General features: G+C 41.5%; 1 protein-coding gene across 2 annotated transcripts in view; it reads left to right on the forward strand.

Moving 5' to 3' along the window:
* The window catches only part of TRMT5 (tRNA methyltransferase 5), a 283193-nt gene extending 269792 nt beyond the window's left edge, over nt 1-13401 (forward strand). For both annotated transcript variants that reach the window (XM_044074480.1, XM_044074481.1), the window contains exon 5: nt 12943-13401. In XM_044074480.1, coding sequence (XP_043930415.1) covers nt 12943-13013 — 71 coding nt within the window. In that variant the 3' untranslated portion in view covers nt 13014-13401. The remainder of the gene's footprint in view (nt 1-12942) is intronic.
* Nucleotides 13402-14764: the final 1363 nt, after the last annotated feature.

Genomic DNA, 14764 nt, shown 5'->3' on the forward strand with positions numbered 1-14764 from the left:
TATTTGCTTTTTTGTTGGAGGTATAACCTTGTGTGTGTGTGTGTGTGTGTGTGTGTGTGTGTGTGTGTGTGTGTGTATATATATATATATATATATATATATATATATATATATATATATGTATATTTATGTATTGCTTCCCGTTAAGAGGGGCACCTGACTGACATCTGGGGCAAGAAAAACGGATGTAATGGCGTCGGCTGCCTGCTTTGTACCCCTGACTACCTGACGTCAAGGAAGATGAGACAGCAACCGACGCAATACCCAAGACTTTGATAATCAGGCCGACTGAGGGCTACTGCAAGCAGATAACCCAAGCGTGATGACTGCAACAGTGAATACACTCAAACATCTACATTTATGGTAAGTGTACACAACTGTACTTTGTGTACACTTACCATAAGTGTAGATGTTCGAGTGTATGTTGCATCCCTGCTTTCCCTCCCTCCTTCCCCCTTTTTTTCTCTTTTCCTGAGGTACAGGCTAAATTTAGTTTAAGCCTTGTTTTCTGGGGGTTTCTGACTGTTATGGCAAGAAAGACTGAGGAAGTGACGTTGACTGCCTCCTTTTGTATCGGACACCCTGATGTCCTTTACAACCGACGACAGCCAACGTCATTTTTACTTACCTTTGGTATTCTGGCTGATCGAGGGCTACCGGGAGCCGGATAACCCATTTTAGGACTGCAACAGTGAATACACTCGAACATCTGCATTTATGCTAAGTTCACACAACTCTACTTTCTATAATAGGTCTGAAGAACTACGCACATATTTCAGAATTTCTCACAATCAAACAACTAGAGTGTGACAGTGACATTTTTTTTTCTTAATTTGGGCACTGTGAAACATGAGCAGGTCACATTACCTGAACTAATGATGACAGTAAAGCACCTGCTTTAAAATTAGATTTAACATCAGAGCCACGAGGAGAAATGTTACAGACAAGAGTCCTTCTACCGTGGGAAGAAACAGAGCACTCGGAGGAAACCAACACTAGTGCATGGGGCGGGTATAGTAATGATCGGATTCCTTTTTTTTTTTTTTGGAAGCACACCTCTTAGAGCAAGACAGCTGGACAAAACTAGGACAATGTTTTAAATATTGATTGTAGAAACTTTGAAGGTGATAGGATAACAGGTTTTGCACTACCAGGGATATTCATATGGAGTCGGGAACTGCAAGAAAGCTGGACAAAATAGGGACATTTTTTTTAAATATTGCTGTTACAACTGTTTGAAAGTTGATAAACATGAGGCATGTTTGAGCATCTGTTTATGTTACCTCTAACAGCAAGAAAGCTGGGCAAACTAGGGACATTTTTTTAAATATTACTCGTGCAAACTTTGAACGTTAATAAACAGGCTTTGCACTAGCCACGCAGGAATTTTCGTAAGGATAAGAAGTCTGCACATGGATCGGAGATGAAAGACTCAGGGTTTGTTCAACAGTAACACTCAGAACACGCAGGTGTTTCTTCTTAGAACTTTGACTGGGTCAAAACTTCCCTGTTTCGCGAACTGATCGGCTTGCTTTGGAGAGGAAAATACTGAGTGCAATGTAGCTGATTTTCTTGGGAAAGTGAAATATGAACACCTTGTAACTCCAGGCTCAAACTTAAGCTGAGAAGGTAAGTGACAAAGTTCAGTTACTTTTTCAACTTAATTTTCAGCCATGGAGTTACAGTATGACTGCAGAGTTAACTTGTGCTGGTAGAAGGCACTCGGGTGTAAGAACATGCAATTCCTACCATCTCACAGCGTGCTCAGATTTAAGCACAGAGGTGCCATGAGATGGTAGTCAGAGTTAATAAGTTAAAGCAGTGGTAGCAGATTTCTTCATAAATCAATATTTCTTTTGTTTTCCCAAAGCTTTTTCAAGATTTGTACCTCTTCTATATTAATAAGATTGTGGTAATATAATACTACAAAAATTTTTGATTAGACAAAATACCCCAGATTTTGAAATAATTTTTCTGATTTGATGTGCAATAGTACCAAATGTAATAAAATGTATAGTGTCACTACCTATGTTCATCAGTCACAGTGCCTCAGTAGTACGCAGGTTTTGTGTCTTCACAAACCCCACATTGGCAGCTTTCCTGATGTCAGAATCTCCTGTGCTGATTCACTGTGACAGGGGATTGCCTAAGCACCTCCCTTCAGGGGAAGCATATCTCTTGTTACAGAAAGTCAGTTATTCCATCTTTAGTGCCAGCTGAAAGACTCGCACAGTTGAATCATCATCAACAGCCTGTATTGGTGGATTACAGCTTCCAGACTCTGGTAAGATCACCTGCTGAACTTCCCTTTCTCTTTTTTATTATATACGTCTGTTTTCTTTATGTTTTATTAACAATAAAAATAATAATATGTGTTTTTAACTTTTTATTTTAATATACTTGCTATTTACAACTGCTGTTGATTTCTCAGTGACTTCCAACTTAAAAATTATACTGTTTGTATGACTTGTACTAGAAAACTTAAATTTCTAGGGACTGTCTCTTGGCAGGATGCCAAGAGACCTGTTGATGTTTATCGTGTTTCACTGCTGTAGTCATTACTCTTGGGTTATCCTGCTGGCAGGCAACCCTCAGTCGGCCAGAATTGCTGTCACCTCTTCCCTGACGTCAGTGCGCCAGGGGTATAAATGATGCAGCCGACGCCATTTTCTTAAGTCTTTCTTGCCGCGCGGTGCCCGAAGCAAAAGCAGTTCGCAAGTGCCGGTCGGCCGACTCCTGAGATTTGAAAATCCGAATTTCAGAACCGAAGTCTTCATTAAAGCTAAGTACCCTGTTGGGGAAACTTTTTTCTTGCTCCAGACCGATGTAAGAAAAAGTTAACAATTGTATTTCTTGTGGGAAGCAAATACCTCATAAGGATTTTCACTCTTACTGATTTCCTTGCCTAGGCCCTGATCACAACATTGCTAGCTGTCGGTTTTGTGCTAGATTAAACCAACGCACTATTAAGTGTCGGTTCAATTTTGCATTTCATTATTTTGGTCGAAGATTTAATTATATAATGCCATCGGACCAGCCGACAACCGGAGTTTACAAAAAACACAAGGACAAGGAAAAGGATAGGCATCCGAGGTCCAAAACCGATGATGAGGCCTCTGCTAGGCCAGTCGCCGGTTCTCAGTGAGGCGCTTTCGCAGCCCCTGGTGGCCACTACCTCAGAGCCACAGGCCACTTCCGACTCCCACGTGGAGCCGACTGAGCCTCTGGATACTCAGGGTATTGGATACTCGGAAATCATTCCCTCAGATGGGTCCGGAGCCGCTGAGCAGGCATTGGCTTCTGAGGGTGTCTTCAGACATACACAACTATATATTAAGCCATCTTCAGCTACAAAGACAAAGACTAAAGCAGCTCTAAAGACAAAGAAACAATTACAGCATTCTCCTACTCAGACTTCCATGCCTAAAAAACAGATGCTCAAAATGGCCGAAGACTTAATTACTTTGATCAGGGGTTCCCATCCCCCTCCTGATAAGAGGCCTAGGCAAGAGACAGAGTATGAATCTTCTGATCAGGTTTCTATTTCCTCTGATTCCTCTTCTGAACAAGATTACTCCATGCTTCCCTATGAGGATTCTGATGCTGAAGAATCCATTCCTTCAGCCTCTCCTCCTGAGGATTATTCTTTTGGGGAAACCCTGCATACCATGAGGGAGCATTTCCACTGGGAGAGCCAAGATTATTCTGAATCTAAGAAAAGGCTCAGAGACTTTCTGCTACTTCATCAGCACAGACCCCTTGCTATTCCACCTGTTCTAGACATTGTAGATGATGTATTTTCAGAGTCCGGCCTGTCCCCTGACTCTTTACCCCCTGCACCTGCTAAGCCAGACAGATACTACAGTGTCCAGGATTCTCATAAATTCCTATATAAAAATCCCACTGCTGATCCAGAAACTATATCTCAGGGTCCCAAAGGGGTTAAAGCTTCCACTGCAATAAACCCTGTCCCCTCTGATAGGGATTCTAGGGCTCTGTACAGTTGGGGGGAAAAAAGTCTACACTTCTGCTTCCCTGGCTGTAAGGGCTTTAAATTGTCAGTTTCATATGCTTAAATATCAGCAATATTTAATGCCACTGCTTAAACAGAAATTGTTGACAAATACTGAATGTTCAGAGAACAAGGAATTGCAGGATTTATTGCATGCAAGTGGGAAAGCATACTTTGCAATGTGGTTATGATTCACTGGAGGCCTCTTGCAGGGCCGCTGTTACAGGTTCTGTTATTAGAAGGCATGCTTGGTTAAAGGAACAGAATCTGCCTGATCATGTTAAAGCAAAATTATTAGATGCACCATTACAGCATGAAACTTTGTTTGGTACTAAAGCAGAAGAGGTGTTGAAAAAAATGGAGGATAAAGCAAAATCCATGCAGACAGTCAAGGATTTCTTACAGGTACAGCCACCCAGGTTTAACAGAAACTGTCCTTCTAAAAATTGGTCCTTTTCAGTGTCAGACAGACCACAAAGAGGCAGATACAGGCTCCCCAGAGGCAGATCTCAGCCCCAAGGCTCATGCAGGCCTAAACAATGGGGTGCTCCTACCTCCAAAAGCGGAGAAGACAAATCACAGCCTTACAGGAAACAGTCCCAATGACTTTCCTCTACCAGATCCAAGCACTTTTCTTTTGGTAGCCCCCTTAGGGGGAAAACTAGCACTTTTTTTCATCAAATTGGCAAATGGTTACCCAAGACAAATGGGTCCAGAACATAGTGTCCCTAGGCTACAGGTTCCATTTTCACACTCTACCAAGGTCAAAAGGTATGCCAGACCTGCCACACAATCAATAGGCAGAGGCACAAAAACAAATTACAGCCCTCATGGACATGAGGGCCATTCAGCAAGTACCACAACAAGAGCAGGGGCAAGGATTTTACTCCAGACTTTTCCTAGTACCCAGAAAGGACAAAACCTGGAGACCAATACTGGACCTGTCTATACTAAATACGTTTCTGAAAGTTCCAAAATTCAAGATGTTGACTCTACAGCAGCTACTGCCCATGCTGGGCAAGAAGGCTTGGCTTGTAACTTTGGACCTAAAAGAGGTATACCTGCATGTCCCAATCAGGCAATCTTGCAGAAGATACCTCAGATTCATAGCTGGCTCAATGCATTACCAATTTTCTGCACTGCCCTTTGGCTTATCTACTGCGCCCAGGGTCTTCACAAAATGCCTGGCACCAGTAATTGCATTTTGCAGACAAAAAGGAATTCGAATATATCCCTACTTGGACGACTGCCTAATTCAAGCAGAGAACAAAGACATTCTTCTAAAGCATCTGGCGTTTGTAAAAAGATTACTAATTGGCCTAGGGTACACAGTAAACGAGATGAAATCAAAACTAGTGCCCTCTCAAGAGGTAATATTCCTGGGTACAAGCTTAAATACAACTGCCCAGATGGCTTATCTCACGCCACACAAACAAAAGCAACTGACTACTTACTTCAAGAAATTGGCAACAAAAACCCACTTATCTGCAAGGAAAATCCTGCAGACCTTGGGTTTCATGGCATCCTGCATTCTACTAATTCCGTATGCCAGACTGTATATGAGGAAACTAAAATGGTATCTAAAAAGTGTTTGGACTCAGCATTGCCACAGCCTGGAGACAGTAATTGCACTCATTCCCTGTCTGCAACAGGAGTTTCGATGGTGGGCAGAAGCCTGTCACCACAACAAGGGTCTACTATTCAGTTTACCCACAGCCAGACAGACACTGACAACTGATGCATCAGATTATGCCTGGGGGGTCCATATGGCAGGAAAATGTATTCAGGGCACATGGCCCGCAAACCAGATGCATCTTCACATCAATCAAAAAGAGATGCTAGCTGTTCAAAATGCCCTGACAGCTTTCAAGGACCTACTTCACCCAGGACAGTTACTGATAAAGACAGACAACACTACGGTCATGTGGTACATAAACAAGCAGGGAGGTACACATTCCTACCCCCTCTGCAGACAAGCAATGACCTTATGGGACACAGCATTGGCTTTTCAAGTTCACCTGCAAGTACAATTCCTGCCATGAAAAACAAATACTCTGTCAGACGAACTAAGCAGAAACCTCATGGATCCCCACAAATGGAAACTGGATCCACAAGTCTTCAGCATGATAATAAGGAAATGGGGATGCCCAGACATAGATGTATTTGTCTCCCCTCACAACTGCCAATTGCAGAGCTTTTGCAGAAGGATTTACCACAAGCAAGCATGGAAATTGAATGCCCTATCCTTCAGCTGGAAAAATCTAACAGTATATGCTTTTCCCCCACTGCCTCTCCTTCCCAGGGTATTCCTAAAGGTCAGACAAGAGAAGCCAAAAATGATACTGATTGCACCAGATTGGCCATGCCAGCACTGGTACCCAATCCTAAAGAGCTTGTCTCAAGGTCCAGCATGGATATTGCCTCAAACTTCTCACTTGCTGACCCAATCTGGCAGCATGGCGGATAATGTAGCCATTCAGAACACTCCTCTTTCAAGAGCTGTTATGGATGTTATCTTGGAGGCCAGGAGGCCCAGTACCAGAAAATCTTATGCAGAAAATGGAAGAGATTCTGTGCTTGGAACCAGGAACAAGGCATTGACACGTGTGTACCAAATATCCCACAGATTTTACAATACCTAACTGAGATGCTGAACCAAAGGCCTTTCTTTCTCATCAATTAAGATTCATGCCTCTGATTTCAGCCCACTACAATACGGAACCACCTATCTTTTTTCATCCTTTAATAAAGCAGTACCTCAGAGGGGCCAGAAACATTAGGCCTCCAAGGAGAGCACCAATTCTGGCCTGGGACCTCAGTTATGTTTTGGAAAAACTCACACTGCCTCCTTTCAAGCCAGCATCAACAGCAGATATAAAATTCTTATCCTGGAAAACAGCTCTGCTCCTAGCAATAACCTCTGCAAGGCGATTCTTGGAGTTACAAGCACTAATGGCTGTGGAACCTTTCATCATTTTTCATCCAGACAGGGTTTCTCTGAGGACAAACCCTACATTTATGCCTAAGGTGGTGTCCAGTGTGGCCCTCAACCAAACCATTCACTTGCCTACCTTTTATCCAAATCCACAGAACAAGGGTGAGAAAATGCTGCATTCTTTGGACATACGCAGGCAGTTCCGCTTCTACATGGACAGAACTAAAGCTTTCAGAAAGACTGAGCAACTTTTAGTGTCATATGCTGCAGGATCACAAGGAAAGGCTGTCTCAAAACAGACTATTTCTAAATGGATAGGCCATTGCATCCACTTCTGCTATCTTCAACATGGCAGATCAGGCCTAAGGGCATTAGGCCTCATTTCACCAGAGCAGCAGCCACTTCAGCAGCCTTCCTCAGAGGAGTACCAACCAAAGATATCTTAGAGGCTGCAACTTGGAGTTCAGTGCACACCTTCACAAAGCACTACCACTTACCTCTTTACTCTAAGTCCAGAGCAGGCTTTGCCACTGCAGTTCTGCAGGGCCTCATAGCCTCTCCTAATCCTATTTAGCCCAGCCATCCATCCTCAGCTTTGGGATTCAATCCAAGAGTAATGACTGCAACAGTGAAACACAATGAACATAGTACAGTTGTGTACCTGCCATAAATGTAGATGTTCGAGTGTATTCACTGTTGCAGTCCAGGTTACCCACCCTCCACCCCCCCTTTTCTTTGCTGGGACTTATCTGCACTTCTCTATCATACACAACCTATTTGGTGTATTTGCTTGTAGATGAAGAAAATGTTATTTTTGTGCATGCATTTTTATTGGCATATTTTTCAGCCTACCAATTTGGGGGCACCTGACATCTGGGGCAAGAAAAACTGAAGAAAATGGCGTTGGCTGCATCTTTTATACCCTCTGGCGCACTGACGTCAGGGAAGAGGCGACAGCAACTGACGCCGGACCTAGACTTTAGAATTCTGGCCAACTGATGGTTGCCTGCCAGCAGGATAACCCAAGAGTAATGACTGCAACAGTGAATACTCTCGAACATCTACATTTATGTTAGGTACACAACTGTACTTTTTTGTTGTTTATCTGCTTCATTTTCAAGTTCTGACAGGAAGATCTTGCACTTTTCTATTTTTTTTAATGATTTTTTTTCCTATTGGTTAAACACTGCTATAGCCTTTTTTATCATTAAGGTATGATTTTTCTGTGAATTTCTTTATTTGCATTTTCTGTAGAGATTTTACTTTCATTTCTGACCAGGGGATCTCTAAGTAAATGCTTTTTTATGCTGTTTCAGAAGGTTTCTATTTGGTTTAAAGCTATATATTTGACTTTGTCATTTCAGGACAAGTGAATTTTACTTGGAACTATGACTGTGTGTACTGTTTACTGCAGTGTGCAGACTGTAGAACAAGGCTTAGACTAGTTAAAACTGTTTCTCCTTTATTGTATGCAGTTTAGCCCTATTTGCTGTGTTGGGAAATAGTTTCTTTTCTATTATTGCTGTCCTTAGTCAGCCTTTAATAGTGTCATTGTATTATTCTGACTGGTGTTTTTTTTCTCCTGACTTGCTGGATCCTTATACAACTGCCCTCTATCAAATCCATTTGTATATAAAAAGAAAAAAAAAACATGCCTCCTCATATGGTTTGTGAATCTCTTGTTTCCTTGACCCAATCTGTAGACCACATCACACTCTGGTGTGAGCCCACAGCCCCCTATGGTATGGGGATCAGACACATCCTCCAGGGTTTTTTCAGTGCCTGGTTTAGGAACGGGTGAACTAAACCCTTTAGATGCAAGAGAGATTGGGGGAAGAGACCCGTTGCCAGACATAGTACTCTGTCCCCAGATATTTTGTCCTTTAGTGTAGTTCATAGTAAGAACAAACAGAAACGTCACCAAACAAGAGACAGTCTGTTGTTTATTGGGCTGATGTAGTTTCCTTAGCCAAAAATGTTTTACAGTCAGCTAATCGCAGAGGCTATGCTCCTGTTTTATGATGGATCCATGATTGTTGAACGAAAGCTCAACAGTCCAAATCCAACATCACCAAACACACTTTAACGAAAGCACTTTTACCGAAAAAGCACTTTCGTTAAAGTGCGTCAAAAAAAAAAAAAAGAAAGAAAAACACAACAAAAAGGTGTTTATGCAGGGGGGGCTACGCACAACCCCCTACTTTAATATTCTCACTCTGAGATCACACTACAATGGGGAAAAGGAAAAAAATCCCTTACCCGCACTGTAGTACGATCTCCACAACAGTCATTCCCTCACGACGCCCACTGACTGTAGGCATACATATGTGAAAGTGCTTTTTTGGTTAAAAGCACTTTCGCATAAGTATGCCATTAAGCCTTCGGTGAAAAGCACCGTCGAGCACTAGACCCTTTATGATTATAGGGCTGTCTTCTCTAGAGACAAGTCTAACTCTGCATGATATGGACTCTGATGCAGATAGAAGTGAACACTCTTGAGTCCATCCAGTCTGATTTTTTGGAAGGCAAACAGTTTCAAAAGCCCAAGCAAGTGTTCACCTTTCCTCAGATGCTTGCTAGGTTTACAGATATATTTGACTGGAAGCAATCTGAAGCAATGCCAGACATTGAAAAAGTTTTATGGTCTTATTAAGAATAAGATTCCAAATGTTTTGGATGTTCTTCCTGTGTTACCAGCCTTAGAAGAGTACTATAAAACTACATGTAAAACACCTTTGGCTAGTAAACCAGTTCCTAAGAAGGCTGTGAGGAGATATAAGGAGTACTCTGATCTTGCATTTCTTTGCTCCTTTGTCAACTGACCCAGATGTGGTTTCTCCATCTGCCAGCTCTAACTAGAACCTTGGCATCTTCTAACTCTACACTGAGAGGTAACATTCGCAAGTGGCTAGGATCTCAGGGGAGAAAAGTAGGCTCTGTCTAGTAATTTAGCTTTTAGAATTTTAAATTATCAGGGTGGCTTCATGTGGAAATTTATTTTGCAGTGGGCTTACAGTTTAGATGACTGTGTTGTATCTACTTGCTGAATGGAAGTGTATTATAAATGAGAATTTTTCTAATGTGACTTGGGTTTCAAAATATGCTTTGAGGAGTGTATTGGATGGTGTGACACTATTTCTAGAAATGCAGCCACTTCTTTTTGTTGAGAAGGTTTGGTTGGTAACATAACCAGAATTTTTTGTAGCATTTAAAAGATTTTGAATGCTCCTTTAAGTTCTGAGCTTGTTTGGTCCAGCTGCTACCTAGATTCTCAAATGGATGCATGGGGTATCTAGAATGTTTCATATTCCCAAGTTCTCCTCTAAAAAGGCATCCAAATTCAAAGGGCAGAGCAAACAGAAATCCCAACTTAAGTGTCAGGGTACCAAGAGGAAATGACAGGAGGATAATGCTTCCAAACCAAATCAAATAAAAGGGTTCATTTTCCAAACAAAAGTCTTCCCCTGTAAAGAATGGTTATTCCAAGACTCAGGCCATCCCTTTTCTTCCTCCTGTTCCTCCCCCCAGGCTTTAGCAGAACCCAGCAGCCTGGCCTCAGTCTCAGGCAAGTGGGTGTGGAAAATAATTCAGTGAGGGTACTCGTGGCAGTGGACTTAAAATCATCTTCCCTCCAGGGTAATCTCTTTGCACCCCAGACCAGAGACACCTGCTCTGTCAGTGTTCCTTCACAAGTTGCAAGTAAGGGTTATTGAACCAGTTCCTGCACCTCAAAAAGGAAAGGGATTTTACAGCAGAAGCTTTTTGGCACCCAAAAAGAGGTATCATGGAAGTTTGGTGTACCTAAATACCTTTCTGAAACTACCCAAATTCGAACTACTCACCCTGAAAGTACCCAAATTCAAAAGTATTCACCCTGCAGATGTTCCTAACCCTTCTTCTAGACCATTATTTCATGGTGATACATCTGAAGGATGCTTATCATCACATAACAATTGCTCCCAACTTCAAGTTGAACCTACAAATGTCCTGGCTTACAACCTTACAAAGAATTGTCTTACTAGGGTGTATGATGGGTGGGGACACAAAAATTATGGCCTTTCTATCAGAAGGCATAGTCCTGACTGTTCAGAGCATTTTCAGGGATTCCTGTTTTCAAGAAACTGCCTCCAGAAAAAGAGTTTATCAAAATTCTAGGTCTCATGATATCAGTGATCCGACAGCATGTTACCATTGGACAGACTCCACATGAGAAAGACTCAGTGGGACTTAAAATAAATAAATAAATAAATAAATAATGTTGGATCCAGCACCTTCTTCCCTTGGAATTCCAGGTATCAGTGCTGGATTTTGTGAAATATGAGTTTTATACTAGTGGATGGATCAGATGTCTCTCAATCCAGACCTGCTCTTCTCCGTCCAGACCCCAGTTCAGTCAGTCCAGATAGACTTGTCAGATTTTGCATGGGGAACAGTATAAAGGGTCTTCTAGTGCAAGGAAAATGGGATCCTTTGGATGCTGCAAAGCACATAAGTGCCAAAATAGTGTTAGCAGTGGTTCACACCTTAAAACTTATTCACCTGTTATGTTCTCCGGGTCCTCTTTTATTGGTCACAAATGACACCACAGTCATGCAGTACCTGAACAAACAAGGGGGACACAAGTTCATACCTTCATCGGTTGGCAGTGATGATCTGCAAGCTAGCCTTAAAGCATTCCCTGATGCTTCAGTCCCCTATACATTCCATCAGAGCAAACATAGTGGCAGGCAGACTAAGCAGATCCTGGACAGATCCTTACAAGTGGAAACTTGGGACAGAGGTCTGCTTAGAGTTGGCCCAGATGTGGGGAACACTTCAAATAGATCTGTTTTGCTTCTTTTCAAAACAGACACAAAAATTCTGTTTGAGACATCCTTTAAGGCATACTTGGATGACAGAAGCATTTTCATTTCCTTGGGGATGGGGATGTTCCTCCATGCATTTCCAATGATACCAAAAGTACTTCTGAAGTTTCAGAATGTATTACTAAAAATAATTGTGATAACCCTTTTGGTCCAGGCAAAGTTTGGTCTCCCTTTTAATGGAATTGCCCAAGGGCAATTATCACAAGCATCCTCACAGTCTGGTACTATGTCAGCAGATTCAGAGGCAACTGGTGCACCCCAGCTTAAGAGCAATTTGCTGCTGACAGCCTGGATGAGTTACTATTTTTAGGTACTTGTTCCATGAGGATGTGCAGCAGATGTTGAAGGAGGCAAGAAAACCTACGGCTAGAAGATCTTAAGTCTACCATTGGAAGGGGGTTTGTAGGTGATGCCTTACCAATATCAGAGGGCCCGGTATGGTGTCTGCCTCTCTGGTTTTGAAATATTTGTGTGAACTGCTCAATGATTGCTTATCTTATGCATGTGTAGTGGTCATCTCAGCTTGTCTGTCCATGGAGTATTACACTTAAGACCCCCTCAAAAGTAATTTTTTTCCCTCCTTGGCATCTCAACTTTTTTCGTTGAAAAATAAAACTTATCTTCTTTTGAACATGCCTTTCAGGCTGATTTGAGGTTCATCATTTGGAAAACTGTTTTTGCTTATTGCTCTGATATCTGCAAGGTGAGTCTCTTTGAGCTGTAAGCACTGCATTCTTTAACGAGTCAGGGCCCAGGAATATTACAATTCCATGAATACCTATTTGTGGAAATTTAACTTTCTTAGAAATGGGTAGTGATGAGACATCAATGAAGCAAATCTGAGGTGCATATCTATTTATATTTATTTCAAAAATAGTTGGAAACTTGTTGAATGCATTTAAATCAATATCAGTGAGTGCTTACCTGTTGACTGACTAAGCAGTTTACTCTTTAGAGTATTGGTACTTAAGCATGGGACCAAAGAATGGTGTTATGTAAACATTAATATGCTGGCTGTTCTATCTTTCTGTCATTGTAGTAGTGAAAAGGTTATTCTTTTAAGTACTCCTATGCAGCAAATGCATAAGAACATTTTTAAGGAGAAACTTTGTAATATTTACTGCTTTCAGTTTCAGTAATTCCAGAAGAAAATGAACCCAAGCCTAAACGCATCAGAACAGATCCAAGTGTTCAAGAATAATCTCATATTTCTGAAAAGACAGGAACGTGTACAGTAACATGCTTTTTCTTCAGTCATTATCAGCACCATGAAGAAATGGATGCATTGTATTCTGAATTAATTGCTGAATCCTTCGAAAATGTGATTTCATGATCTGTGAAATTAAAATACATGCTGCCAAAATGTTGGGAACAGTAAGAATGTTAATACTGTACCACAGATGAAAATTGAGTTCACAAATTGCTTTCCATGTGGAATGCTTTTGTCAAATATTCCCATCAATGATTGAAAATAACAGTGTTCTGTAACTGACTGGAAAGTAAATTTTGTTTTTATGGAAATAGAATTAAACAGTCAAGTTTATTTGATCAGTAAATAAAACAAACAGAACTGATGCGGGGAAACAGTCTGTAGCTGTTTCTGTACTGTTTTATGTGTAATGGAACACTGGTGTAGAGTAACTGCCAAGAGTGCTACTTTAGATAAGTTGTAAACTTTTAGCACTTCAACATGATTGTATTAGATTTCTGAAATCATAATGACTCCTCCAAGTCAGTAACTGTCTAAATATTGCTGGCTAACATCTTAAATTTGGCACTGTTGCTTTGTTTTTTTAGGGTGAGCACTCCAAAATGTCCTTTGGTTCTCCACTCTGTCATCTCTCTAGAGTGTTATATACAGTAGACTCCCTCTTATCCAGTCTCAGTGGGGCTGGATAAACAAATGGCTGGTTAATCAGAAAAAAGTATACAAAATAGCATTTATACGTTATAAGTCAGCTAGAATAACAGGAGTTGTGTTAGTATGCATTTTTCTAACGAATATTTTATTTATTTTACATTTGTTGGGATAGTCCGACTGGATACATGTCCATTTTCAGCGGAGGCCTGGGGAGAAAAGCTCCAAATAGACAAACGTACATAGATTACACAAGAAGTTGAATAACATTAGAAAATATAAAACAAAGTGATTATGTACAATGGCTTAGTAGTGTTTCCTAGTAGGAACTCACAATTCTCATGGACAGACACAATTAAAAGTAAGAGACATCAGATTGGATATAGTGCTTGGTGACGTAGTTACATGTTATGATATTTACAGGTTATGCTTTCAGTTTATAACTTAATCAGGGTTGGTACATGGGCAAAGCCAGTTCACTTTGAGATACAGTTTTTGAGGTTTTTTTTAAGAGACTTTTGGAGGATTGTAGGATTATATAGTTTAGCAACAAATTCCAGGTTTTGCCAACAAAGTTGGCAAATGGATTCACCAGCAGAGTTATTAGTGGGCTACCCTCTATTCCAGGATGCACCACACCTGCTTTACTGGTCCGGACAGTCACTCTATATGTGTGTATTGTTTAGGACCTAAACATTTACAGGAGACATGTAGGTGTGTGTCATGCAAAAATAAATTGATCTTGAAGGGTCTTATTAAGCGATTGTTATTCATGCTGATCCCCACGGAAGAAATTGTGCAAGGAAGAGCGTGGACTATGTCTCTTTCTCAGATATCCTCAGGCACCAAAGGGACCTCCTTAAAGAGCTAGTGACTCCTCACTGGTGATGGGTCATCTTTGTTTGAGGGCAAGACCTTGACTGCCGCTTAGCCGCTTGGCCCCTCTAGGCCTTACCCGAGAGGAGAGGAGGGAAAAGGGAAAAGAAAAAACAAGAAGGTCTCCAGTTCTCCCCCCTACTCCACCAGAGAGAGGCCTCCAGGGGATCGGGGGGGACGCCGCCCAGAGCCGGCAGAGGCGGCAGAGTAACCTGGAA

This window comes from Protopterus annectens, chromosome 6.part0, assembly GCF_019279795.1.
Source record: "Protopterus annectens isolate FY-2018-M chromosome 6.part0, PAN1.0, whole genome shotgun sequence".
NCBI lineage: Eukaryota > Metazoa > Chordata > Ceratodontiformes > Protopteridae > Protopterus > Protopterus annectens.